General features: G+C 38.1%; 1 protein-coding gene across 4 annotated transcripts in view; it reads left to right on the forward strand.

Moving 5' to 3' along the window:
* SATB1 (SATB homeobox 1) overlaps positions 1 to 25,345 on the forward strand; it is a 101,879-nt gene that overhangs the window by 33,077 nt on the left and 43,457 nt on the right. For all 4 annotated transcript variants that reach the window (XM_032630084.1, XM_032630088.1, XM_032630085.1 and 1 more), the window contains 2 exons: positions 15,112 to 15,223; positions 17,807 to 18,261. In XM_032630084.1, the coding sequence (XP_032485975.1) occupies positions 15,112 to 15,223; positions 17,807 to 18,261 (567 nt within the window). The remainder of the gene's footprint in view (positions 1 to 15,111; positions 15,224 to 17,806; positions 18,262 to 25,345) is intronic.

The raw sequence follows: 25,345 nt of genomic DNA on the forward strand, positions 1-25,345 counted from the left end.
GCCTGTGGTGTCCGGCAGGCCATGCCTCCAGTGCTCCCAGGAGGATTGTCCCCTACTTGCAAAGAGCAAGTCCAGTTTGCACTTACAATCTTAGAACTAGAAGATGTTATCTTTCCCAGAGATTAAAGTCAAAATGCTGGTTAGTGACTGACCCCCAAAGTCCTTTCCCAAGGATGCGTTTTAGCATGTTGATTTTAAAATGAAGACTTAGGTTTTCCTGCAGTAATGTTTTCTTGGATAATCTTTGCAAGGTTTTCTCTAGCCGCAGAAATTCCATTAAGTGTGCGTGGGGTTTGATTTATAACTCAGACCTTTATTTCTGTGACTGATTTCCTATCATAAATCTGCCCAAATAGATTGACATCCATTTATTGTTTTTTCTACCACGTGTTTGTTTATTTTTGTAAACTGTTCTAAGGCATAAGAAACCCTTAGCTCATTATGGATCTGAGGTTGGGCGCTGTTTTGTTACTCTTGCTTTTTTCAGTGGATGTGGTTAGGTAAGGTGGGTGTTGTATTCTGACCTGCAAGTAAGGAAGGGAGAATAAAGTCTGACGTGGGGATAAGAAAGCTTATGGTCATGGGAACTTGGAGGGTATGGATTTGGAAGGTCAATTGGGATCTGAAAAAGTAAATATTTTGATGTACGATAAAAATACATTTCATTTTGATTTAAGTTTCCCCTGAAGTTTTAGAAATTGAACGTTAGATAAATATGTATACATTCAGTACAAGGATAGATTCGTTTTGTTAAAAGTATCGTAAGTAAAAGGTCAGTTATTACTTCTGCCAGACTAGCGTCTTCCTTCTAAAAATGTTTAGGTCACATATTCCTAAGGGATTTTAATCTGATATATGTGCATTTTTACCACCCTTCCCCACCACACACACGTTCACATTTGTGTACACAAACACACACACGCTCACACATCACCACTTTCATATTTTTAAGGTGCTGGTTCTTTCTGTTTCATTTCTCACCTGGGAAAAGTAGCTCCAAGCCCGAGTCCTCCATAAAGTGAGAACTGTCATTTTTATTTTCAAGTAGCAAAAGATATATAAAATGAATTTAAATTCGAACGTTCCATTTAGAAGTAACGTGGAGAAAAATGATATTTTGGTTTTCCTTTTTCTGACAGCATCTAGGGGTGTAGAATGTGTCAGACTTTTCATGAGGTACTGGCAAAACAGGCGAAAAAAGAAGCCACCTTGCCCTGCTGAAGCTTGGCGTTTAACCATGCCCATTCTCTGAAACTTGACAGTCATTTCCATAGACATTAATAAACCCCTGTGTTCAGCTGGTTTTCAGTCTGTATTATACAAAGCACCAATTTAAAAAATCCCTATCTTTTAGGATGTAGATATATATATATATTTTAACTGCACTTTATATTATTGTTTTCATAATTTTTGGGCCAAAATGACGTCTGTAAAAAAATTCCAGTAAACATTAATAATCACATTTTCTCCAGAGAATATCCAACATCAGTATTCAAATATTGTATTTCAGATGAGAGTCTAACCTATGAAATTTATTCACATATTCATATATTTGTTCATTCAAAAATATGTATTGACAGTCTGCTGTGTGACAGGCATTCTATTTCCTATGGAGTAATAAGGGTGACACATCTTAGTAGTTGAAATAATAGTAACTTTCATTTAGTACTTTTACAGTATCAAGAGTGTGTCTGTTACCCTAAGTGGTATATGGTTTTATATCCCCATTTTCAGTTAAGGAACCCGAGCCATGGAATGTTTAAGCAAGTCTCATGATTACGGAGTAGGTGAAGCAGAGGGGCGAGAATTCATACCCAGACCCTGTGAGCTTAATCAAGTATTCTTGGATGGATGGATGGATGGATGGAAGGAAAGATAGATAGATAGATAGATAGATAGATAGATAGATAGAGACAGAGGCCTTTTTAAAAAACCTTCCTCCAACTAATTTGATGTTTTATAAAATACATTTCTCTGTAGTACTGATAACTACTTACAGTTTTCCAACTGTATTTATTCTTACTGCTGAAAGTTTTCTTTAACGTATGTTTTGTTTTTGTATCTTTGATTTTGTCATTCTTACATTGACTCACTTTAAAAATACCATCATGCCCCTAATTTAGAGTATTCGAGGGTGATTTAGACCACGGGGACTGATTCCTGGGATAGTCTGGTATTTGGGAGGTTCCAAAAAGTTTGACTGTAAGAACTCTGTTGGCAGTCACTTCTCCCCGTCTTTACATCCTGTCCGGATCAGTAGGTATAATTGCGCTAATAGCCCTTTGTTTTGACCCCCAAGACAACCTTAGATATTTGCATGGGAAACAGTGGGCAATTTCTCGAGTCTATGTGAAAATATAGACCTTAGTCATTCACTGGCTCAGTGTGATGACCAAGGGTATAACTGGCAGCTCTATTTAAAGTTTCCTGTTTGAGATGTGCTTGTAGGATTTTGTACCTGCCCCTTCCTAGCATAATATTGTAAATCTATTGTAAATCTTTCATTAGATATCATATATTTTGAGGAAAAGCTCCACGTAGGAGCTTTTCTTTCCTCTTTTAAATGGCAAAACTTTTCCCAGTTTTTACCTTACTGCCCAAGGGAGTCCGAGGTTATGAATATCTGCTTTGCCAGGCATGGAAGTACTTGATCCTAATTGGATTTTATTACTACTTTCAGCAATTAATGGCGAGATCCATAAAGGAAATGGTACACCAGTCTTAAATGGGCAGTTGTGTGAATTACTAAACTTACATCAGATTACTTTTTCTGTCACCTTTTTTGAACCAGTTATTACTTCACTCTAGTACCTCTTTCAAATTAGACAGTGAGATATCTGTTCTGTGTTAATAATGTAATACGTAGCGTCTACAATAGACGTGTCCTCCAAATTGCAAATTTGCTTTTTTGTGTCTCATCTATCAGGCTCATTTTTAGCCGGTTTATATACATAAGGGTTTTACTGTAGCTTGATATTAGTTCCCTGTAACCTTTCAAAAAAGCCAAACTTAATAAAGCATTAACTTCAAATGGATTGATCTCAGATATTTTATGGCCACTATCTTTTCACAAGAATAAAACATAAAAGAGTTTAAGCCATGACAGTTTAGAGGGTGCTTTGACAATGTGTAAGCACTTCATTTTCACTTAATAGATTTTTACCTATGCTTTGTTTTAGATCTGAACAGGTTTCCTCTGACCTCAAAATCACTAATGCAAGGAAAATTACCATATCATGAGTGCATTTCCCCTATTTTTTTCTGATTTGCAGAATAATAAATACTGCCAAGGCTTAGGAGTAGACATGGCCTGAGAGAAAGCCTATTAAATGCTAGTTTCTAATTTTTTAAAAAAGTTAACCAAATCATGCTAATCAATCAGATTTTCTTGCTCAAACAGAGCTAGTTTTAAAGTGCTTTTGGAGTGTCTTTTGTCGGAATGACTGCGTAAATTTCAAGTTGGGCTTTCTCTGGATTTGCTTTTTAAACCTGTTTTATTTCATGTCAGATTTTGGTCCCCAAAAAACTCATAAACAAACAAACAGAAAACCCTAAATTCAGAATAATAAAAACAGATACTACACGCACCAGATTTTTTCCTCTTTCTTTGGAAACTGCTTGATTGTAAGGTGCTCTGAGTATTAAAAAGCATAACAGAGCCTTTAACGTAACAGGAGAGAGCGTCAGCCAGCCTCCGCAGTTCATTGCCAATTGAAATAAGGAACGCTCTTGCTGTTGGGACTTTTAAATCTAGACTTAAAAGTTATTTGTTCTGCTTAGCATTTTTAAAATGGTTCTGTTAGGAACTGTATGTGCTTTAGTTTTAATTTTAACTCATAATGATTGTAAAGCACCCTGGGATCCTTGCATGAAGGGCGCTACAGAAATGTAAGATTGTAGTGGGTTCTAATATGCAGTATTATTATGGGGTGCTGGAGTTCCATTATGGACAATTCAGGAGGCTGCAGAATTCCGCATTGTAGAGAAGGTGGCTGACTTAAGAATCTTTTTCTTTTCTCTCATTCTTACTCTAAAACTTCATCCTCTTTAGTCGTCTTTTTCTTTCTCCTTTTCAAAAGACTATTCTCTTGTATGGCAATATTTCCCCATGAAAATGCTAATCTAATTTAGTTTACTCAAAGAGGTTAAAGAGGCAAATGATGTTGAAAGTTAAGAACGATTAAAGCTTTAATTGTTAGCACCGTTTGAAATCATATTCTTATCTAGATGACAAGACAGGGTATTTCCTCATTGGATACCACCCGACTGTCCTAGGCTTGTCCCATTTTACTATCAATCCAGCGCTTATTCCTATGCAACTGAAAAACGTGGAGCAAACCAAAACGAGTATTAACTTTATGAAACGTCACAATAAATATTTCCCCAAATGTGTTGAATCTCCTCGATTATGTTAACATAGGGCAGAGCTGAATCTCATTTTCTTTTTATTTCTTAATGGAACTATCTTTGGAAGTGATATATTTCATCAGCCACTGCTCTTTGCCATCACATAATTAGTAAGCTAATAGCACTCGTTCCACGGGAGTCAAGAATGTGAGCTCTGTCGTTACCGCTCTGTAAATTCAGGCAAGTGACTCTCCACGCCTCATTTTTTAAATCTATAAAGTAGCAAGATAATAGTACCAATTTTTCAGGATTGTTAGGAGAATTACATGAGTTAATACTTGTAAAGCATTTAGAACAGCGCTCAGTTCTAAAGTACAGTATACTTGTTTTTCTACAGCCTGGGGATTGAGAGTTTGAAAGGGCACTTGTGGGTCTAAGAAACTTTGTTGCTAACATAGAAGATTTTGGTACAAGTGTCACTTTTTATGGAAACAACCAAGAACTTTTCGTTTGTGAAAAAATTAAAGGGCCGTTTTATAACTAACTCATTCTCACCTGTAAGGAATGCTTTTAGCGCCCTCCTTAGAATCAGTATAAAGGTCTGATGCATCTTAAAATGCAAGTGGGGGAAGACTCAAGCATGATGCTTTAAATAAGCACATTTGAAAGTTAAGCAGATGTGGTATCTTAGACTGGACAGTGTCAAAGATGCCTGGTGTGGACTGTCCTCTGGATGTGAGTTTTCCCAGTGTTCCTTCCTTTAACTACCCTCCACCCCCCACTCCCTACATCCAAGTCTCTGTCCCTCCTTTATGCCCCCCACCAATAGCACTTTGTACTTTGTTTTGTAATTATCTGTGGGCTAACTCCGTTCTCTGAGTACACTGTAATTGATGGTCACAAAGGGTCTAAGTTTTATTCATCATCACATTCAGAGATCTGACACATAGTAGGATCTCAGGAATATTTGTCAAACCTAAACAGACTCATAGAATTTTCATCATGTTTATTTCGTGAGCTTATAAACTATGTCAGTAGTTTTATTACTAGTATTTTATATGTAGTCTTATCTATAATATCCTACTTTACAAAATATATTTCCTATTACACTTAATTCTGAACTTTTAATTTACCTTACCAAGAGCAAATTACTTCTACATTTTCCTCTAAGAAAACCTACTGATATTCCAAGCTGTCCCATATTTTTGCTTATATTGTCACTGTTCTTGAGTGTATGTACAAAACTTCTATGTTTATAAGCAGAACAATAGTCTTGGGAGGTACAAGGGACCCAGAGATCTAAAAACTGCTATAAAAGACCTAATTATACGTCACTGTTAAGCACACTCTAACGACATATTTCCGTGCACATTTAAAATTTTTCTTTTATAATCGACTATGTATTTCAGCTTGGCTGATAGGTTTCATTTTGTCTCAATTGCGTTATATTTGAGATCCATGCTTTTCTAATATTAGTCTATTTATTTATGTTTGTCTATTTCTCATATTTTAAAAAAAAATATAAAGCGGGGGGAATACCAATAGCAGAATCAAATGATTTATAGACCAAGATGCTGACACTGCCAAGCTGGAAATGCCAGCAGTTAAGTACCACCCCGTGTTAGCTCACAATGTCTCTCCCTCAGCTGAGGTTCCAGAGGCCACATTTGGCATTGGAGACTCCGTTTGGGGCTATAAACATCTAGTGTGTAAAAGTCAGCGGTGTGAAGGTCCAGAATCACCTGAATTTAGAAAGAGCTGCAGGTGGAGATAAGTGTTGAGCCATTGCAGAATAGGCCTCAGGGGCTTGGTCTGTCCACCCTTCTGCAGGAGGCACCAGCTCAGCCTGGCTCTCACGCACCCGGTGATGGACTGAGCTCCTTACTTCATGACGGACAGCCCGTCCAGCACATTTTTTTTTTACCATTTCACCATAACTCCCAAAGAGGTGATTACCAGTATATGGCATTTTCCTAAACTGTAAAGCACTTTCATAATACTGATAGAGGTGAGCTAGGTTAATTTGATTTTTCTCTATGACCTCATCCAGAGGTGACATTGGTTTATGTTTATTTAGTAGACGTGGGAAATCTTGGCTAACAACTAACAATTAATAAAACACAGAAATCAAGGACATGACTTAGCCCTCAGTCTCCTGTGAAATCTTGGATCAGATCTGGGTGTGATCCACTGCCCACGCAGTGGGCTCCCAAGGGTTTGTGCAGACCCAGAAGTTCCAAGCCTCTTTTGGGGAGTATATATGTGGGGAGAGCTTCCATCGGTTTCATGAGACTCCCAAAGAAAGTCTTTGGCCCCATAAAAAGCTAAAAAGCAGTCTTACTTTTCTCCCCAGTTTTTAGGCAGTGTGGCTTAAAAATCTAATAGCGTTCATACAAGGAAGGAAGGGATATAAAATCTGTGGAGAGTTACAGAGTCTAATTCTAGTATTTACTTTTGGAAAAATGGATTGTTCAGACTACTTTAGTTTTTTTTTCACTCTGTGGCTTGAAGTTTCTCAAAATGCTTTATTTAGGACCTCTGGAATTTAATACAAATTTGGTATCTTTTTCTGCTATTTCTAAGTACAGATATGAGAAATTTTAATCTCCATAGAGAATGGGAGATTTAACCACACAAGGGCCATCAGAGAAAGAAGAAGCAAGCACTCCCAGTGCTCAGGATTTAGAATCTTAGGAAATGATTTTTGCTATAAAATCAAATAAAACTCATTAGATTTATCTAATGAAAAACTTACGAAAATTCTGTTTGGAGTAGCGTAATGTTTAATGATAGTGAGTATATTTTTAATAATCATATTATAAGCAAGATACCGAGGGACTCCAACCTTCCTAAAAAATAAAACTGTAGTTGGTAATGTCTGCACAGTGAATGCATGATGGGTATAACAATCACATCTTCTTTAGTCACTAAAGAAGACCCTGTAGGACCTGTGTCTGGGAATGCCTACAGATCTCATAGAATCTTCATACTGTTAGAAGGGACCCTGCAGATTATCTAGTTCATTTCCCTTCATATTGCAGATGAGCAAACCTAAGCCTGCAGTTAGTTTGAAATATTACATGCCCTTAGTAACAGTACGCTTTTTAGCAAATATTTTCTAATTTAAGCTCTTTACCAATGTATTCAATTCGTTTGAATAAGAAGGTTTCAGTAGCATTAAGAACGATCTAGATGATACTTATACAAAAAGATAGAATAGAGAATCTGGTCAGAAGATATTATCTGGGCCTTATGTAAAATTAATTATGCGGAAAAGCCATACGAACTGTGAGCCAGCATTTCCTTTAAACATGATGAATTGGCTATTTAAACCATTACATAAAATTCCTGTGCTTCGAAACGGTCACATTTTCATCTTTAGGAAATGTAGTAAGAGAATTAAAACAGAATTGCCCAGGTTCTCTTTGTGCTTCCTTTTGTACTCCTTTGGAGCTTTGTACCGAGTTTCTATTTTTAGCACGATACAAGGGTGACTCTGTGTGACGATGCCATTTTCAAGGCACCGGGATTGATCAAGATGGCAAGAGCGTTAACGATGGCAACTGGAGTTTAAGTAAAATTTAGAAGTGATTAGTCTCTTCTCAACAAATTGAGATGCCGAGTATGCCCCAGTTGTATCTCCCAAGAGAATAGCTTAGAAAGCAATAAAGGATCCAGAGGGAAAGATTTGGGGAACGTAAGCTAACATCACAAAGAGAATGACCCTTAGAAATCCTGCCATTTGCTTCCCATAAATTGAAACCCAATTCCCTTCCTCCCCTCCCTCAATACCAGATGGGGACTACCTGTGAATTTTCAACAAATTCGTTCCATGTCACCATCTCCTATGATGCCTTGTTTGTAGTATTTGATATCCTGTGGGATGAAAAGAAAACCCCATTTACTGAGAATCCCTATTAAAACAGTGTTTGAATGTGGAGTTGATTCCATTTGATCTGAAGTTAAAATTTGACCCTTAAGTTTCCCACGCGCATCTAAAAACCTGCTGTGAAAATTCAGGCCATAGGCAGGCCGGACCTAGAGAAAGGGGAGGGCCAGCCGAGTGTGTGAAGTTACACTTGTCAAAAAATAAAAATGTAAAATAATAGAGAGCCAGCAGTTTGACAGATTGTTCAGTAAATGCTCATTTTATTGAAAATTATAAAAAGGTGCTTAATGTCTCTGTGCCATTAATACAATACATAAAAAGGTTACTGTCAAGATTAGTGTTCCAACCCTGAAAATTAACTGCGGGGCTTTATAAAGCATCACTGTTTATCGCCTGAGAAGTTAAAGGTTTCTGTATATACATTCTGCACGCACGGACATTTATTTCAGAAAACAATTATTTTAGACTTTATGCCAAAGACATTAGCAGTTATGTGCTTTCATTTAAGACATGGATGTACCAGATATATATTACAGACAAGGTAGAACCATGAAAAATCGCCTTACAGAATTAAACCTGTGCAAGATGATTTCCCTTGTGTCTCTGGAGTATTCCAATTCAAAACATACATTCCTTCCTACAGAACAAGATATTCAGATTCCTTAGTTGAAATTAATTAGCATTCAGAAACCAGATAGCATGTTTTTGGGTATTCATGAGATCTCTGTTTGAAAAAAAAATGTTTTTAACTTGTAGAAATGTGTTGCAACACACAGATGGGAAGAAAAAGGAAAAAAAAATCTCTTTAGCAAGCACTGTGTGTAAAAGGAATATTACATTTTGCACGCTCCTGATTGCTCTGTGTAAACAGTTTTTGACATCTGTCTTTATAGTTTTCGAGGAGAGGAAGACTTTGTTAAAAGAATCATTTTTATACAGCAGTCCCCATTTCAGTCTTGCTTTACCTGTATTATGAAAGCAGATGGTCTGCATGTCTTTTGAATATTTATAACTATCAAAAACAATCTCTTGCTATTCACCCTTAGGCTTATGAGATGTCAGGACTGTTCTGGTTGAAAAAAAATCATCTTGGGTGTTTACAGAAAGAGGATTACATTAAGCTGAAATGACTATACATTTTCCAGTTTAATATTTGTCCATCAGCTGTTTAATCGTATTTAGATAATTGTGTAAATAAGATGTTGTAGCTTTTGCCCTCTCTGCTGATGGAGCCTGAAAGCTTTAAACTTGGGTGAACCACCATTTTGTAGAGGTTCTGGCACCTCTTCCCACCTCAGTCAGACCATCCACAAGTCTTTAGTAAGTTTTGATCATGATATCACAGTCCTGTTAAAAAAAAAAAAAAAAAAATTGTGCACGGAAAGCCTGTATGGAGATCCCATGAATGCTAGGGACCTGCTGGCTTCCGGTACAGGCTGTGTAGTTTATTAGAGTGAACTGTAATATGCAAATAGGGTCCAGCGCTCCAATTACCCTTTAAAGATGGCATGGCTTTCTCTTTCTTCTCCATGAGCACGCAGCGCTTTGAGGGTATTTTGGAAAACTTTTGGTATAGTCGGGGTTAACTGGTTTTTAGACTGGAAGCTGAGCAATCAGAGATAACAGATTTTGCTGTGGTTGGTTGATTTGGCAGAAAAGCATGAACAGTTTTGGTTTAAATGATTGAATAACCTGATTAGCATTGTTTGGGGGTGGGTTTTTTTGTTGATGTTAAAGGCACAGCAAAGCAATTTTAAGGGTAATCAGATCACTGCCTTTCCCCAGTTGATGAACCGTTTTTTCAGAAGGCCTCACCTCTCCCCCCAACCTCTTCCTTGGCTCCTAAGATGACCAAGGAGAAAAATCAAAAACTCTCTTCCTTTGGTTTTCTAAATGTGTTATAAATACATACTTAACAGTGTACGTCCTATTCTAGCGGGGGGTTGACAAGATAGAATATTTTGAAAAAATTATGTAACTTCCACCAATTCCTTATGGGTTTGGGGGTTGTTTTTTGCTTTTCAAATGCAGAGACCTGCAGTATTTGAGAGCAAAGGTTCAGAATGTTCTAACCATATCGAAGTCAGGCTGTAGAAAAATTCCACCCTTACCTTTTCACAATTAGAAAGGTTATAAATAATGTATTTGGCTGAAAAGGAAGCTCAGCCTGTGGCAGATGGTATCATTCTAGAGAACCAGGGTTTCTGTGAAGATGGCATTCTTTCAGATCGGAACTCGAGCAGACTCTCAGAAAGAGCCGGAGCTCCTCATAGGGCGCAGACATGTGCTTTATGGATCTTAGAAAAGCTTACAACTTGGCTCCTAGGATGAGAATATTGTGTCACACTGGGGTTAGGAGACCCACAGCCAATTTCTGCCGACTTCCAAACTGTATTTCCTGACGCTGGAAGCTGGGGCCTCTTCCTTGGTTTGTGTTCCTGGGTAGTGTTTGAACTTGGGATTTACACAGAAGGAGTTTTATCAGCCTGGTTATTTTAGTCCCTGAACGTGGATGCTTTCCACAGACTGGCCACCAAATAAGAAGACTTGTCAGGCAAGCCGTGCCCTTTTCCCAGTGCTTTGGAGAAGCTCGTATAAATAGACACCCAGAGATCTGGGAGAACACGAGCACTGAGCTCGGTGACTTCCAAGACATCTGTGAGGAAGTAGCTTCAAAAACCTGGAAGGGAGCTCTTGCAAATTCAAGAACAATGGTTCTTCAAACTCTTTGAGTTTGCGCTTGACAGCTAAAACTGATGGATCGAAAAGATTCCCTGTGACAATTAAACTAACATTACCTTTGACCTTTAAGAAAACAAAGAGAGAAGAGGACTTTCTGGTAGCCTGCAGTAATGACTTATTTCAGTGACCTTTTATCCATCACCAAATAGGTTGCCCAGCCCTGTGATAGGTCCAGGCTATATGGAGATAAGCCCCAAGGCTCACCCACCTAGTAGGAAACAAACAGCGTGATGGGTGCCATAGAGGTTCTATGTACGGGATGTTTGGGCCATCAGGAAGAGCCTTGCAGGAGTCCGCGCTGAAATTGTATCCTAGGTGAGCAGCTGTTAGCTAGAGATGGAAGAGGGCATGGATCAAATAAGTCAGAGGAGTGGTGTGTATCTTCCTGATGTCAGCTACCACCTGGTACCTACTGGCCAGCTTTGGAAGATACCACCAAATTGGAATATCGAAACAAATGGAAATGGTCTTTTTCATTGATGTTTTCCCTTGTTACCCCTTGACCCGACTTGTCATTGAATCATTTAATTTGTATCCTCTTTGTTCTTTCATAAGAAAATTTCTTTGACTTAAAATACATCATTTGAAAATTGTATCTAAGACTCATATGTTATTTAAAGCATAGTCTTTCGACTGATCTGAAATGTGATCACATAATAAAAGCCAATGAAGAGGGAGGCAGAGGGTTGTCATAGTAATTAACTTCTCTTAAGTCCATACTCCGTATGTTCCAGGCTCTGTGCTAATTGTATCACATTCATTGTTTTATTTATTGTCAGTCCAAGTGGAGATAGTATGTCTCTTCAAGTCATTATTTTTCTAGTGACTTGTTCAGTTCTAGGCACATAGCAGGAGTTCCATAGATAGTTCCTGGATGAATGAAAAAAAAAAATGTCCATATGAATAGGTTCTCAGAACAGCCCCAAGAGGTGACTGCTGCTGACATTCCCGTTTAGTACTGGGAATTGTAGTGGTCAGTTAATCTGACCGAGGTCACACTACCAGTGTGTGATACATGTTGGACTTGAATGCAGGTTTAGCTCATTCTGCTTCATCAAATGAACATTTAGTGTGTATTTAATACATGCCAGGCATTTGGGCTGGAAAGGAATACAGAGCCCCAGGACCCCCATGGACTCATAGCTTAGTGAGTAATCTTTTTAGTTAGTGATCTTTTTAAACTACATCCTTTTGATTGACAGAAGAATCCCAAGCCTCTTTCTCAGAAACATGGATCTTCATTTACCTACCCCTTATCCATCCTCAGCCCGTAGGAAAGTATTATCAATCTTGCCTTTCTCTTCTTTGTATTATCAAAACAAGAGGTGTTTCTTTATGAGTTTTCCAAATTTAAGATAGAGGACTGAATGTGATCTTTCAAATACCATGTGCCCCGCCAAGATTCTGAAATCTCTCTTCCCTGCCTTTAAAACTCATAGACCTAGTTAGATGCCATGCCTAAGCCTTCAATGGGGATTTTACCACAGGGAAAAAAAATGTCTCATGCAGTGGCTGCCTGCACAGTTTAGTTGGACATATCACTGCATATTGTTCCAGTAAAAATAGAGGTGACCCCAAGTTACCTGAATTATGGACTATTTCCCGGCCCCCTAAAAGCACAGAAAGATAGAGAATCTAGAAAGTTGCTTCGGCATGTGTCATAACCTGTGGATTAGCCTTTTGACTTATGTCTCACTTAGGCTAATATTTACGTTATTCAGCGTTTCCCTAAGCCCGCACCACTTGACAGAGTAGAAAGCATCCAGAAAGTCACTTAAGGACAGAGCCTACCAATTTAGGGTTAAACGAGGGCAGGGGGAAGCTTTGATGAACACGCACATATGGATATTATTTTCCACATATGGGTAATAATGAACTACATAGCACTGTTACATATGGGCTCTAGTTTTATAAAAATATTTCAGATGTTTTTTTTTTCTTTTTCTCACACATTGTATATTTTTCTTCCTCCCCCACCCCCATATATTTTCCACTCTTGCTCTACTGAATCACATTAAGTTGAAATGATCTGTTTACATGTCTCTTCCTAATAGACGGTAAACTTCTTGTAGGCAGAGGCTGTATCTTATCTGCCCTTGTATCCCTAGTACCAGCCAGGGACGTAGTAGGTGCACAGCAAAGAGCAAATCTCATAGATGGAACCATTGGCAAAGTCAGGTAGCCTGGACATTTGTCAAAAACCTCAGCAAAACTTTGATATTTCAGACTTTTCTGAAAACTAAGACATAAGCTACATCTAAAATTTACATGTACTATTATGTTAACATTTAAGAATCTGCCAGCATGTCTAAGTTGAATAGTAATAATTTTTTAAAAATTGGACCAAAGTAGAAGAACATGGGCTATCACCCATTTGCAGAATCACAGTGATCCATCAGCCGTCTCAGTGGTTTTGTTAGTGTCTGACTTTATTGATCGATCATTAATAGAGGAAGTGTGATTGAAGCTGACGGATTGTTAACTGGATCAGGTAATCTTCTGGGTCCGGTTTTGGCAACCTTGCTAAGTATCTTTTTGTACCTTGGACTGAGGGACTCTCTTAGTCTGGATTAATGGCAGAGTATCGTGAGCCCATTAAGAATGTCTTTTTAGAGAAATGTAAAAATGACTATCCAGTAGAAAGTGTCAAAAAAAAAAAAAAAGAAAGATATCATAGTGCCTCTTAGGAAAGATAGCCATGTTTTACATCAATAATGTAACTCCAGCTTATCCTTCACTGGAAGCTCTTCAAAGGTCCCCAAGGTTTACATATTACAGGAATGTGTGCATGCTACAAAATTAACACTGATGACGGATGTCAGGAGAAACAATGATAATCAAAAGAGCTCTACGTTAGAAGTAGCTTAAAGAAGGTAACAATGTAAAAATACTTTTGTCCCCAAACTGGCTTTTCTGCTTGTTCCCCGCCTTCTGTAAACCGTTTTCACCACAGACCACCTGAAGTCTGAAATGTAAGTTCTCATGTTTCTACACATAGGAGTGGAGGACAGATTGGCTCTGCAAAGTCTAATTATTCCTACGACTCAATGGGAAATTAATTTAGCCACTACTAGAGAATATGAGTGTTGTGGCTGGAAATAACCATGACCAAGTCACTGAAATGACCAGAACCAAAATTTCCTGGGAAGAAAATACTTTTCTTTGTTGAAAATGAGTTTAAAAAAAAAGACAAAACTAGTAATACATCAAGATCATTGTCTTTCTTCATTTTTCTGTGTTAAACTGTTGACTCCATTTTCCAAGCTTTTGTTATTAGAAGCAGGATGAAGACAAGTGACAAAATAGGGCGTTTTCTTTTTTGTGGTATCCTTGAGAGATGAGTCACCATGAAATGCATATTTTAAAAAATGATATGGTTAGTTTGAAATTCAAAACCCAAGCCTTACTATATATGAAGCTAGCAATAAGATTGCAGCATATGTTTTTCTTCTGTTAGAGGATCTTTGTGAATAGTTTTTCTCTTCTTAAATGTGGTCAGTCAGCCTTGCAGCAGTGTTAATTTACCTCCAAGTGAAACCCAAATACCATGACTGGAAAGTGCAAGGGGTGTTTCCCAAACTTTAGTGGGCACACAAATCCCCGGGGATCTGATTAAAATGCAGGTGTTGCTTGACCAGGTCTGGAGTAGGGCCCAATATTCTGCATTTCTAATAAGCTTCCAGATGATGCTGATATTATGGTCCCTGGGCCATCCTGGGAGTTGCAAGGATGGAGAATTTAGTCACCAAACCACAAAGTGGCATTTATTTATGAATTACAATCAGAAAGTCATCTCCAAGTATTTGGATTTATTGGGATCGGTGGAAGTTTGAAGTTTGTCCTCCCAGGAACACGTGACATTGGTGGAGGTCCCATACATACTAGAGCAAAGTCTGTGGGTGTGATCATTTTATACCAGTCTCAGTGGACTGTTGCTTTCTACTTAAATAAAGCATTTGATGCTCTACTTATTGACTTTGAAGAAGTCATGGCTTTAGGCTACAGTGTGAAACAAAAATGTATTGGTACTCAGTTGATGAAAAAAAGTTACAGTTTCCACAATTGAAATCATGTCCGTGTTCTGTCTTGTGCCGCTGTGTATTACAACTGTTTCCATCCCCCTCTTCATGCAGAGTATGATTTCTTCCATTGTGAACAGCACTTACTATGCAAATGTCTCAGCAGCAAAATGTCAAGAATTTGGAAGGTGGTACAAACATTTCAAGAAGACAAAAGATATGATGGGTAAGCAGAAAACCGTTGCAGCGGTGGCTACATACCATTACGTGTCATTTGGGGGTTTATCCAAGTTGCATGTAAAGCCAGGTCTTGTGATTGCCCAATTAGAGATCAATTTAGAATGTTTCTTGGAGGGTGGGGAGTGGGTCTGAGTATAATGAGATAATTAAATTCAATAAATGTTTGTGTTTAAATCAGCCCAACTGACTTGGTTGTCAGACATGCAGGAGATGGAGGCGAGGTGGGGTGGGGGGGGGAGCTGTCATTTTTTAACATCTCAGTGAAGACCTAACCAGGCCTTGAATAACTAATATTGGCTGTGGGTTCTCTCAGAGATAAATCATGCTTTTATGTTTTTTTTTTGAGTTTTCTTTGAGAGAAAGGGAAAGTGCCAGTTTTTACACCCAATTTTTGAGGATATTCAATTGTATTTATAGTCTCCACAGTTGAGATCAAGTGATATTTACAGCTGTTGTCTCCAGCCCCCCCAGATAGGCACTTTGGTGAGCCTATTGCTTTACCATCCATAACCAAAGAACCATTGCATCATTTCTAGACTCTCAATGCCATGGCATCCTATCTTAACGTGTAACTTTAGGTCAATATTTGTTACGCAGGAAATACATTAAAATTATCTGCAGTGTGAAGTGACAGATAAAAGTTGTGTGTTGTACCCTACCTAGCATTTAGATTATGTCATTTCTCCCTGTTGAGTTTGTTAGTGTTCGTTAAAGCAAACACTGTGATTAAGGTTAATGTTTTAATTTCTATTAAGGTTTTCTTTCTTGTACCTACCAAATACAATGTTTTAAAATAATATAGGAATGGGATGTTTAATATGCATAGCATTACGTTGTGTTTTAAGTCTGTTTCTGTTTACTTCCATTACATTCATTCAGTAAAACAATAATAACTTCTCCTGAAGATTTTAAGAGGCAAGAGAACCTGAATTTTGAGCCTGTTTTAGCTTTTAATATTTGAAGCAAAACCATCCATCTACCAAAACAGATTCTTTGCCGTTTATAGCTTAGAGCTGTAATGAAGACAATGCATCATTTTTTGGAATAATTGCTTGAATTACTATTCCCTGTGAATGGCCCACTTGGGCTGATATCACTGGTAGAAATGGAAGGTTTCTTCCCCAATGCTTAGTTATATTTTGCATATATCAGTGACTATAGCAATATGATAAGTTACTCTAAATATAAAGCCTGAATATTTAATAAAAAGAGAAATGATGATTAAAATCAACCCAGAGTCCACACATGGGAAGCATGGTGTACTATTTATTTATTTATTGGCTGCACTGCACAGCTTGTGGGATCTTAGTTCCCCAACCAGGGATCAAACCCGGACCCCGCAGCAGTGAAAGTGCGGAGTCTTAACCACTGGACCGCCAGGGAATTCCCGTGGTGTACTATTTAGAAAGACTCCCCCACTGACCATCCTCAGCCTTTCAGGTCAAGAGCATCCAAGCAGTCTCTTCCCTGTAGCAGGAAAGCAGTTGACACACTCACTATTCACTCTCAGCCAGTCCATGTGAGGGATCTAGCCAAGGGAGAAACATTCGTCCTGTGTGGGTGGTAATAAATTGCAAGATGGTGACAGTATCACCATTGCATCAGAGTGACTCCCTACCCCTTCCTTGAAAGATTGTCATAGCATCTGGTGGTCACAGCTTCTTCAAGAAGCATTTGGGTCTTAGCAACACTGGGTATGCTGGCTTGCGATACATTAAGTCCTTTGCTTCATTCTAAGAAATATTTGCAGCTATACCCATCATCTAACATGATAGTTAGAATTCAGCAAAACAGGACATGTAAGATACCCAGCCCAGGGTTCAACATGCACTCAGTTATCATTACTGATCATTATGACCACTTTTATTATTTATTATATTGATTAGTTTTCTATATTAACAGCTAGGTTCAAATTGAACGTAAGTAACATTTGTGTACTTCTTTTCTTGCAAACTTTTTGCCTGGAGTAGTAACAGTTAATGTATATATTATGAGAAAATACTTGCATATTTCTTTTTTCTACAGTTGCATGTGATCTTTTTCTAGCTCCACTCACTCTTTCTAGTTGCCGTTAAGGAAATAGTGTTCTTCTAGAAGCTATTTGGTTTTTGGGGGGCCGCATGCAGCACGTGGCTTGCAGGATCTTAGGTCCCCAACCAGGGATCAAACCCAGGTCCTCAGCCGTGAAAGCGCCAAGTCCTAACCACTGGACTGCCGGGGCATTCCCTAGAAGCTATTTTAAAATAAATGTTGCCTTATAAGAAGTAAGAGTGAATAATCGTTTGACCCCCAGACTAGTCACATAGACTTTGAAAATAATTGATTTCTGGCCTTAAATCTAAACCACATTATAAAACTAGAAAGCGTTATCCCCCTTTCAAAGTTTGTGCCATGGTGCAGAGGACAAAAGTAAAAGCATAGCCAGTTGCATTCCATCTTGAGATGTTCTTAGTTTCCTTGGACCTTGGGTGTGCCCTGTGCCTTCTGTCTGTATTAGGGAATGACCAGAGATCCTTATCAATGCAGATCATTGTTGGCTCAATGTGATTTTCCTTCTTGTCCACTTCAGTTGAAATGGATAGTCTCTCTGAACTATCCCAGCAAGGTGCCAACCACGTCAACTTTGGCCAGCAGCCGGTCCCAGGGAACACCGCGGAGCAACCCCCGTCCCCCGCGCAGCTCTCCCACGGCAGCCAGCCCTCTGTCCGGACCCCTCTTCCCAACCTGCACCCTGGGCTCGTGTCAACGCCCATCAGTCCTCAGTTGGTCAACCAGCAGCTGGTGATGGCTCAGCTGCTGAACCAGCAGTATGCAGTGAACAGACTTCTAGCCCAGCAGTCCTTAAACCAACAGTACTTGAACCACCCTCCCCCTGTTAGTAGATCTATGAATAAGCCTTTGGAGCAACAGGTTTCCACCAACACAGAGGTGTCTTCCGAAATCTACCAGTGGGTACGTGATGAACTGAAACGGGCAGGAATCTCCCAGGCAGTATTTGCACGTGTGGCTTTTAACAGAACTCAGGTCAGTTTTGTTTTATGTGTAAATGGTTCCTCTCTCTCTTTTTCTCTTCCTTCTTTAATCCCATCTATACTAATGTTTATGCTCTTACTTTGTACTAACATTTTTTTCCTTCTCTCCCTGTGGTCATATTGTCTGTACCTGGGGGTGCCTACATTTTATCATTTCTCTGCTTATCGTAAACCTCTTCTACCAAGAGAAAGCTGTGTACAAATCGATCCTCATTCAGGGGCCTTGAAAGAATAAATATCGAAAATATTTCAAACTGACATTACCTATGCTTTTATGTAATGGAATTATAGACTGTTAGTAGCAGATTGAGAAAGGTTTGAGGACTTGGTCAAGGCCATTTCATTGGTAGGGCTCCAGGCTTCTAGCCCACTATCCGCCTTTCCTAGACCAGGGATCAGCAGACCTTTTCAGTAATAGGCCAGATAGTAAGTATTTTAGTCTTTGAGGGCCATAGCAGCCATAGACAGAAATGCATAAAACTATTTACAAAACAGGCCCTGGGGTAAGCTTGGCCTTGGAGGCCAAGATTTGCATATACCCCTTGTGTTCTCACCTTTGTCCTCCTGGGCAAATTCCTGTGAAGATATTATCAGGAAGGAAGATGTTTAGCAGGATGTGGAGAAAGGGTGATATACAGGAGAAGACCTAAGATAAAAGACATCTGAAAAGCACTAAAAAAATTGATTCCATTGGGCTTCCCTGGTGGTGCAGTGGTTGAGAGTCTGCCTGCCGATGCAGGGGACACAAAAAAAAAAAAAAAAAAAAATTGATTCCATTAAACACTGAATGAGAGAATTTTTTTAAATGTCTTTATTTTTTGAAACTAGTATGATATATACATGGTGTTTATTACACACACACACACCCTCCCCAGAAAAACCCCAGAAGAACATGTAACTTTGATTAGAATGAGGACATTATGTCCTTTTAACTTTTCTTGTTTTGCCACTGTTCTTTCGTCAATTTTTTTTTTTTTTGGCCTGACTCATACTTTCCTTTTGTATTTAAGTTATTTTGTTTATTACATGATTATAAGAATAAAATCCGGGGGCTTCCCTGGTGGCGCAGTGGTTGAGAGTACGCCTGCCGATGCAGAGGACACGGGTTCGTGTCCCGGTCCGGGAGGATCCCACATGCCACGGAGCCATGGCCACTGGGCCTGCGTGTCCGGAGCCTGTGCTCCGCAACGGGAGAGGCCACAACAGTGAGAGGCCTGCGTACCGCAAAAAAAATTAAAATAAAAAATAAAATCCGGGTACAAAAATATCTAGTATTAATTCCTTGCTGGCAGTTTCCATACCTAGGAGAATCCCAGCTGTGACTTATTTTTGGCTTGCCTTCACTGGATTGAAACTTAGGAGGCCTTACAAAACCTTTAACTCAGTGTTTGTTTTCAGTTTCTTTAACTGTTTTTTGTACATCATCTGTCTGTGTTTAAAAGGGTGGTTGCAAAGTTATTTCTCAGGTTAAAATTGTATGGTTTTACCTAGTTTTATTAATATATCTTTACAACTTAAAAATGTGTTCATTATTAGGTGGTAAATTTAATATGACACCTCTATTCAGTTGGAGGGTCATTATTTTTAAAAAATGTTTTAAATGAATGGATGAAAGGATCAAGTCAGCCTTCTAGCTACTCCTGTTTCTGGCAGCATCCTTTATTTTTGTAAATAGCGGTAACTACCGGTACTTCTTAGTACTGGGCAAAAACCAGGCAGGTCTCTGCATAAAAGTTGCTTGTTGAACTGAATTGAAAGCCCACAAAGACAGCACTGACATGGACACAAATGACTCACAGATTCAGTGGAAAGCATTTTGGAAATTGAGCAAATTGTTATTTCTTAAAGGACCAAGGAAAGTGTGTTTTATGTAGTAAAGAGAGTCTAGCTGAAGGTGAAAAGGGTAAGGTCACCACCCATTAGTGTGTTTTTTCTTCTGTGGGGCTGTAATGTCCCAGGCATCATCACCCTGGAGAGTGACCATTTGTCCTCCTTGGGTTTTCATGTGGACGGATTCCACAGATATCAATAGGATTTGTCACTGGAAAAAAGACAGAGTTCTCTATTTTATACCCTATCAATCTCTTCGAAAAGATGGTTTTCTCTGTGGTTAACATTGAAAACAGTGACTTAATGTTTTCAAGGGAGAGAGGAGAATGAAACCCGGGTGCAGCTTGATATCCATCTCTTTATTAATAATAGCCAGTTGAGAAAGCGTCATTACCAAAAAATTGTCTGGAGCCCCGGATGACAGAGGGGTTTGGTTTTAAACCTGTATAGAGGTAATTGGGACTCTTCCGTCGAAGTGGATGATGGGCCATGTTTGAAGCCGTCAGATTTCAATGAGAGTCATTGTCTATGTATATTTAAGAGTTCACTTTTGGGGAATTCGCTTTGGAACACGCAAGCATGCATGTCTTTTCGGTGGTCATACCAAAACACCACGCACACTCACGCGTACACACACAGCTGCATTTATTTTAATGATTATATATTCATATGAGTGTATGTTTATTTCAAACTGTATGCATTTCAATAAAAGCAGGTGCATCGTGAGAGTGTATGGTGTGAGTGTGGAGGATGAAAATACACATGCTAATGCATATGTATAGAGCAGGAGCTCTGCAGAGTTAAACCGCACAGACACATTTGTGTGTACTTATTACAGTGTGCAATTCCGGCTCCAGGTTTTAAAAAAGTTAATGTAAAATATGTACATACACATGCAAAGTTCTCTGATGTGATCGGATAAAGACACTGGCATCCTATAAACAGTATGTTAAAACATTCATTTTATAGATAATGCTGTTGTGAGTTGAGAATATCGACAGCTCTGTATAACTTTAAAATCCTGGGTCTCATCTTTCAACTCTTCATTGGAGAATTTTCTCATCAGCTTAATTGGGTCTCCTGAATTAAAACATACCCCTCTCTTTTAAGACATTCCTGTATCACTATTTTTTAAAGTCGAAACAAAAGAAAACAAAAAGATGAAAAAAATGTCTACCTTTTCTGAAAGCTTGTGATGAAATTTATATAATTCCTTGTTTTAAGGATGTTTCCGCCTTCTGAATTGATGGGCATATGTTCTTTAATTGCTACGGAAGGTACCAGCTTTTAGCATCTGTCATTCATTCAGTTATGCCTACTTGATGTCTTTTTAATGGAAACCCATGGCTAAAATTAATTGCTGAAGCTTCTAGATTTATACTTTTCAATTCACTTCTCTGTATTACTGCTACTTAAAGGTCGTGATAGAAGAAAATATATTCTTTAGTGCTCCCCCCGCTTTTTAAAATAAATCCCATAGTTTAACTCTGATCCCATTCTGTGGCTTTTCCCCTTTTTTCTCCCCCCTCCTCTTGTCTTTGGCACACTTTATTTTCCAGTAAAATAAAGAATGAAGATGGATTATTCAAAACTGATAACAGTAATGGACCATCATGTAATGTTTTATTGAATTTGAGTTCTGTAAATTATGTGGTGGAGAGAAATTTGCCTGCTTAAGTATAACAGAAATTGCTACTGTGTTCCTATAATTCTTCACAGTGTAATTTAAGAAAAGTCCACTCTCCATATCACTATTGAATAAAAGGTAAAAAGGTGCTATTACCCCAACGTGACAGCTCTTGTTTGGCCTCCCAACCGACAGAGATAAATGTGTCTGCTTATAACTTGCTTGGCCTGAGTCCAAGGTAGGAGGTGGAGTTTGAAAGTAGTCTTTCACCTGGACATGTGATTAAAAATTCACCAAACAAGAGGCAGGTAGCCTTGAAGAATCTTCTAGGTGTTTTATTTTTAGAGGGAGGTTTCATCAAATCATATTTTCCTTCTGAGGGCTTTGAAGTTCCACGAAGCTGATAAAAATCTATTTGAATCAGTGATTATGTTCAAAGAGGAGACAAACGGGAGGCCAGACAGGCTTTTTGTTCATATTGGCAGTCTCTTTCGCTTATCTGCTGTTTTAAAGAATTCATAATTAGCTTTTGGAAGTACTGATAATATTTATTGAAGGTTTTTCTTTCTTTTCCAGTACTAATGAATTTTACTTGTAAACTCTTTCTGGAATGTAAAAAAGGTTTAGGTATTCATCAGCAAGTTCACTCTTTAATTGAAAACATTAGAAATCTCACAACCACTATGGAATGGCGATGCAGAATAATTTTACGTTTTCATGTATAGAGCACATATTGAACAATTTGAAGATGTGAAGTGCCATGAAAAGCAGCTTCTCGTTTCCCATAAAATTGATATCCATGAGATGCTGGTAACATACTACATAATACACAAAATCGCAAGTTCTTTTTGGAAACAAAAATGACTAATGATTTTGTTTAATTTCATTCAGCACATTTATTGAACACCTATGGGGCATAATATTGGTAAATATTTTAGTCCTGGTATTTCAGCAATAGCAAGTATGGTACATGATGACCATGACATGTTATTTTTTAGCATGAAGAAAAGTTTTTGGTAAGAGGTCTCTCTTACTATCCACCATGAGGCATTATTACAAATGACCTTGACCTAACTTGGCAAGTCTTAACTGGATTTTCAGTCATGGGAAATGGGAAACAAGGGCCACATACATCTTGAATCCATAAATGTAGCTACTCAAATAACAACAACCCAAACAGGACCAAAACGTGCATTCCCATATCCGGATTCTAATGCCAGTCGTTTCACATTCAGAATTTTCTCAAGTGACATCATTCTCTTTAAAAAAGTAATTAACACATTCTAATCAAAACATTTTCTAATAATATTTTCAAGCATTTCCACCAGGGGGCACTCCCCTCATTGAAAGCCTGGGCCAAAAAAAAAAAAAAAAAACACACAAAAACCCGAAGGTTTGTAAAGTACCTGAGATTGTCTACACTGTCTGCTTTTGAGCTCTGTAAATGTCCCAGGAGTTAAAATATCAGTCTAGACCTTCAACACATCCCAGGCAGAAAACCTTCACTCGCTCTAGTTAGAATAATTAAGTGGAAATAAAATGCTTTGCCCGGAAAACATTTCATATGCTCAAATGGGACGTCATGCTAATGTCAAAATATGAGTAGAGAAATTGCTAAATTCTCTCCCAGGTGACCTTCTATCTGTTACTTTAAGCCATACAGGAATGACTCAGTCTCATGTTAGCAAGACTTGATATCATTATGTATTTTTTCATGTGTTGGCTTTCTCACTGTAGTTCTCTGCTGTCTCGGGAAACATTTGTAATGGAAAGAGATGACATTTTGTTATCTCAGATCTCTGAATGTCTAATTTCAAATTTCCCAAATATAATAACATCTGTTTATAGGATCTCTTTTGACCTAAAGTGTTTTGTTTTTTTTATTGAAGTATAGTTGATTTACAATGTTATGTTAGCTTCAGGTGTACAGCACAGTAATTCAGTTTATATATTCTTATATATTTTTTTTCAGATTCTTTTCCCTTATAGGTTATTACAAAATATTGAGTATAGTTCCCTGTGCTATACAGTAGGTCCTTGTTGATTATTTTATGTATGTTGATAGTAGTGTGTATGTGTTAATCCCACACTCCTGTTTTATCCTTTCTCCCTTCCTCTTTGGTAACCGTAAGTTTGTTTTCTGTTGTGTTTCTGTTTTGTAAATAAGTTCATTTGTATCATTTTTCTTAGATTCCGAATATAAGTGATACATGATACTTGTCTTTGTCAGACTTACTTCACTTAGTTTGATAATCTCTAGGTCCATCCATGTTGCTGCAAAAAAATTTTTTTTAATTACTGGACAATTAGTGTAGATAAACGTCTTACAAAGTGCCACATAACTTTCCACTGAAGGCTCACCTTGAGTACATTATTAATGACCATTAGAATTTTCCCATGGGGAGCATATCTTGTTAAGTTTCTGTCACCCATTTGGAATTTTTTCCTTCTATGGTCTGAATACACATAATCCATTTAGTAAATATTTATCAAACACTTACGTGGCAGGCATTGTGCTGGGATGACAAAAAAAGAGTATTAGGCTATTGAACTCAAGGAATTTATAATGTATTTATGTGTACTGTATGTTTCTCTTTCTGTAGAGTTAAGATATATTGCTTTGTGAAATACATCTTTTAATATCTTTAAAATTTTTTTATCCCCATTTGGTAGGGAAGAGTTTAGAGCAAGGGCTGTTTTTTTTACACCTATTTTCAAACATTGTTTCTGAGACCTGTATTTCTTGGTTTCAACGTGACACATCAAAAACACAGTCAATCTAATTAGTCGGCCTTGCGCAAATTAAATAGCTGGGTGATTGACTGCCTGTTTGACTGAATTTTAGTTAAATTGACTGGATGTTTTGCTCATGTATAAACACAGTTGCAACATTACTTGTCAGTATTATAAATGAAAGGACAAGTACCCTTCATTATTCAGTCACATTTCTTAGGGTGAAACTGGCTTCCCTTGCATAGACCAAATGAGAAACTAAAATGTACTCTTAAGCCCCCGAGCCTATTGGAGGATCTTTTTTAATAGCAGCCTATATAGATCGTTTTTGAAGTGGACACTGCTTTTATATTGTCTGTACCCAACTGTTATCTTGGGGCAATATGCTACATTTTCCTTGAGGAATTGGGAACAAAGCCAGGTTTGCGCTTCTAGGAAACCATGAAAAAACCCCAATGTTACAACGTTGGGGCTTGGTTGTTTTGACATGACACTTTACCTCCCTTTCCCAAATGTACCCTGTTGCCATTTCTGCAGGGTTATTAGAAAGTGAAATTTGCAAATGATATAGAGATCTCCACAACATTTTATTCTGAGCCATATTGTGATAAACTGAAATGTAGAAAGCAAACACGTCTTGGCATTCCAGGCATTTTTTCATGCGGAAGGTTGAAGAGGTAAGGCCTGCTCAGTCCTTATCAAATGGGCAGAAAATGTTTCTAATCCTTGTATTTCATATAAGCCCTTAAACAAAATTGTGGAGAAACACCCATTTTTAAAATGCATTCTTCCAAAAATTAAAGAAGTAGTTAACAATTCTCTGTTATTTGGGGAGGAATACCATAAAGAAGTTTACTAATGGTTTGTGAATTTCTTCTGGCACTAT

This window comes from Phocoena sinus, chromosome 4 (genome assembly GCF_008692025.1).
Source record: "Phocoena sinus isolate mPhoSin1 chromosome 4, mPhoSin1.pri, whole genome shotgun sequence".
NCBI lineage: Eukaryota > Metazoa > Chordata > Mammalia > Artiodactyla > Phocoenidae > Phocoena > Phocoena sinus.